The sequence below is a fragment of the Mus caroli genome, chromosome 1 (assembly GCF_900094665.2).
Source record: "Mus caroli chromosome 1, CAROLI_EIJ_v1.1, whole genome shotgun sequence".
NCBI lineage: Eukaryota > Metazoa > Chordata > Mammalia > Rodentia > Muridae > Mus > Mus caroli.
In genome coordinates, this window is record NC_034570.1 from 161759419 (window position 1) to 161762971 (window position 3553).

General features: G+C 46.5%; 2 protein-coding genes and 1 non-coding gene across 3 annotated transcripts in view; 2 read left to right on the forward strand and 1 right to left on the reverse strand.

Annotated features, from left to right (window-relative positions):
- Positions 1-482: 482 nt before the first annotated feature.
- LOC115032553 lies at positions 483-598 on the reverse strand. Its single transcript, XR_003838198.1, has one exon. It is a non-coding gene; the product is annotated as a U5 spliceosomal RNA (small nuclear RNA).
- Positions 599-897: 299 nt separating this feature from the next.
- Positions 898-2086, forward strand: LOC110299590 (aly/REF export factor 2). Its single transcript, XM_021169307.2, has one exon. The coding sequence runs from the start codon at positions 1093-1095 to the stop codon at positions 1762-1764; it is 672 nt and encodes a 223-aa protein (XP_021024966.1). The 5' UTR covers positions 898-1092; the 3' UTR covers positions 1765-2086.
- A 190-nt stretch (positions 2087-2276) lies between these two features.
- The window catches only part of LOC110296414 (natural killer cell receptor 2B4-like), a 12444-nt gene continuing 11167 nt past the window's right edge, over positions 2277-3553 (forward strand). The window contains exon 1 of the mRNA XM_021165127.1: positions 2277-2292. Coding sequence (XP_021020786.1) covers positions 2277-2292 — 16 coding nt within the window. The remainder of the gene's footprint in view (positions 2293-3553) is intronic.

A 3553-nucleotide genomic window follows, 5' to 3' on the forward strand; every position in this document is an offset into this window, starting at 1 on the left:
GCTCAGTGGGTAAGAGCACCCGACTGCTCTTCCGAAGGTCCAGAGTTCAAATCCCAGCAACCACATGGTGGCTCACAACCATCTGTAACGAGATCTGGCGCCCTCTTCTGGTGTGTCTGAAGACAGCTACAGTGTACTTACATATAATAAATAAATAAATCTTTAAAAAAAAAAAAAAAACGCTAAGTCTTATTTTTAAGGATTTATGTGTATGAGCACACACTGGAGCTGTACGGATAGGTGTGAGCTTTCATCTGTTGTTGAGAATTGAATTTAGGAACTCCGCTCGCTCCCAGAGACATAAGTCTATAAGCACGCTGTACATCTCTCCAGATTTCATCATGGTCGCTTACGTGGGTGAGTGCTCTTATCCATGAGTCGCCTCTCTAACCTAAACGCAAGCCGTTGATATTTAGAGTGGCTAACACGTGATGCATGCAGTAAAGAGGAAAAGGCAAAGTCTAATCTTTAACAACATTAGTAGCCTTACAAAAGCAAGGCCTCAAAAAATTGGTTTAAGACTCAGAGTTGTTCCTCTCCACGGAAATCTTTAGTAAAAGGCGAAAGATTTATACGATCTGAAGAGAAACCAGAGTATGCCCTAGTAGGCCTAGTGTACAGTTCTCGGCCGACTGTATTTCCTAGGTCACTAATGGTGACTATTTACTCCTAAAGATAGTGACTACTTTACTATATCAGATAAATCTTTGAAGCTTCTATAACATTAAGGAATAGAATGAGTAAAACAGAACAACGAAAAAAACACGTCACACTTTTAAAGTATGCAACCATCTGTGTGCACTGCATTGTGGGTATGCAAATATCGCGGAGAAGCCGCTTGGCCGGCTCGGTTTCCGGAAGTGCCTTGAATTTGTCCCAGATGTCGCTAAGCGCTGGGCGGCCACCAGGGGTCAGAGCGAAAGCCAGATTCACAAGCGCACAGACTTCCAATTTCCAAGTGTGATTTTGGTGCGCTTGGGATTCCAGCACCGGTAGGAGAGGCGGAGTCAAGGCGGGGGAATCATTGAGTTTGAGTCCTATCTGGTCTGCACTGCGAGGGCCCGGCCAGCCAGGCCCGGATCCGCGCCCGCCATGGCCGACAAGATGGACATGTCTTTGGACGACATCATTAAGCTGAACCGTAGCCAGCGCCGGGTGAATCGAGGCGGCGGGCCTAGGAGGAACCGGCCCGCCATCGCCCGCGGCGGCAGGAACCGGCCGGCACCGTACAGCAGACCGAAACCACTTCCGGACAAGTGGCAGCACGACCTATTCGACAGCGGCTGCGGGGCTGGGGAAGGCGTGGAGACCGGTGCCAAGCTGCTCGTGTCAAACCTGGACTTCGGGGTGTCAGATGCTGACATTCAGGAACTCTTTGCTGAATTTGGAACGTTGAAAAAAGCCGCTGTGGACTACGATCGCTCTGGACGAAGTTTAGGGACGGCGGATGTACACTTTGAACGGAGGGCAGATGCCCTGAAGGCTATGAAGCAGTACAAGGGCGTCCCTTTGGATGGCCGCCCTATGGACATCCAGCTTGTCACGTCACAGATTGATCCACAGCGAAGACCTGCACAAAGCGGAAACAGAGGCAGCATGGCAAGGAGCCGTGGCTCTGGAGGTTTTGGTGGCGGCGGCAGCCAGGGAAGGGGTAGAGGCACTGGCAGGAACTCAAAGCAACAGCAGCAGCAGCAGCAGCAGCTTTCTGCAGAGGAGTTGGACGCACAGCTGGATGCTTACAATGCAAGGAGGGACACCAGCTAAACAACCGAGTAAATCCGCACAAGAACCGGGACCCAGACGCCTCGTCTGTGATGCCTTAGAGGGAGGGTAGGCAACTGGACTGTGCAGACAATGGTGAATTTGTTTTTTTGTTTGTTTCTTTTTACTTCCTGTTTTAAAATAGGATCTAAAAACTCATGTAAAGTTTTTTTTTTCTTCTTTCTTTCTTTCTTTCTTTTTTTTTTTTGTAATTCTGAAACAGACCTGTTTTGTACTGAGTTATTTTTTGGGATAAGTTTTCCTGGTTGCTGTTGTGGAGAAGGTGGCATTTTCACCTTTGTCATAATAAAATAGAAATGTGTGTGGAACTGGAAAAATTAAAAAAGACAATGAAAAAATTACAAATCACAATATGACTTTTATGGACAGAACACATGACTGACTAGCATGCATGAAGAAGTGGGTTTCATTCTCAGCTCCAACATGAAAGAATTAAATAAGAATTGAAAAAACCTTGCCTTTGATGCAGCTCAGTGACAGAGTGCCTACCCACCATGAGCAAGGAAGGAGGTGGGTTTAATTCCATGGAAAGTCTTTTCTGTCTGGTAGGGGTGGTACCTACCTGACCTCTCAGTGTTGGTAAGGCTGAGACAGGACTGTGAGTTTTAGTGAGATATGACTAATCTAAAGTAAAATCAAATGCAGGGGTGGTGGTGGTGGCGGCTCATGCCTTTAATACTAGTTTCTAGCATATACAGACTCCACAGAGAAACCTTTTCTCAAGCCCCTCTCCCCAAAACCCTGCCCCCCAAAACAACAACAAAACAAAAAACAAACACCAACTTTCTTTTTTTTTTAACATAATATTTTTATCAATTATTTGGGACTTTCACACCGTGTACCATGATCAAGCTCACTTCCTACTCTTCCCGTTGTATCTTTAATTTTCCAAATCTTCTTCTTCTTATTATTATTTTATTTTATTTTAATTTTTTCTCGAGACAGGGTTTCTCTGTGTAGCCCTGGCTGTCCTGGAACTCACTTTGTAGACCAGGCTGGCCTCGAAGTCAGAAATCCACCTGCCTCTGCCTCCCAAGTGCTGGGATTAAAGACGTGCGCCACCACAGCCCAGCCCAAATCTTATTTTTAATGATAGTTCTTAAACGCTTTAACCTCCCTTGTAGCCCACCACCCACCAAAGTGGTGGGAAAGAAAGGATACGGGGGATGTGGACCTGTTTAGAAAGATTCTTTGGAGCAAATCCCCTCTGTGTTGTTTGGAAATCGGCAGTTCAGTTCACTGGTCATTGGTCAGCACAGTTTGATCTACTTGCAAACACTTCACAGATACACCAAGGTTGTGGATAGCCCTGGGGCTAATTATATTTGATGAGTCGGCACTCAGGTGATTCCCTGTAAACCTGCTTCCCACCTTAATTTGTAAAATAAAGGAGAACTGATGATTGGGCAGATAAAGGGAAGGTGGAGCAGAAGGTTGGGAGAGAGAAGAAGAAGAAAATGGAGGAGGGAGAGGATGCAGAGGAGGAGGAGGAAGAAGAAGTGGAGCAGAAGCACATGTCCTGGAGAAACCTCAAGTTCTAAGGGGTCTCATAGATGAGGAAGATGGTAGTGTAGCGGTAGATCTGCCCAATCTAGGCGCACTGCATGCAATCATATTAACTGACTTGTGTTTTCATAGCCGGGGCATATTTGGGTTGGAGATTTACTGTAACACACCAGCAGTCCAGTTTGGTGGAGTCGGCATAGCAAACAGGAATCAGCAGCAGTGGCCTACCTAGCAGAGACAGCCAGGCCTCAGCCTCAGCTCTAGT

Coding starts and splice junctions, on each gene's coding strand:
- LOC110299590 (XM_021169307.2), top strand. CDS start 1,093: ATGGCCGACAAGATGGACATGTCTTTGGACGACATCATTAAGCTGAAC.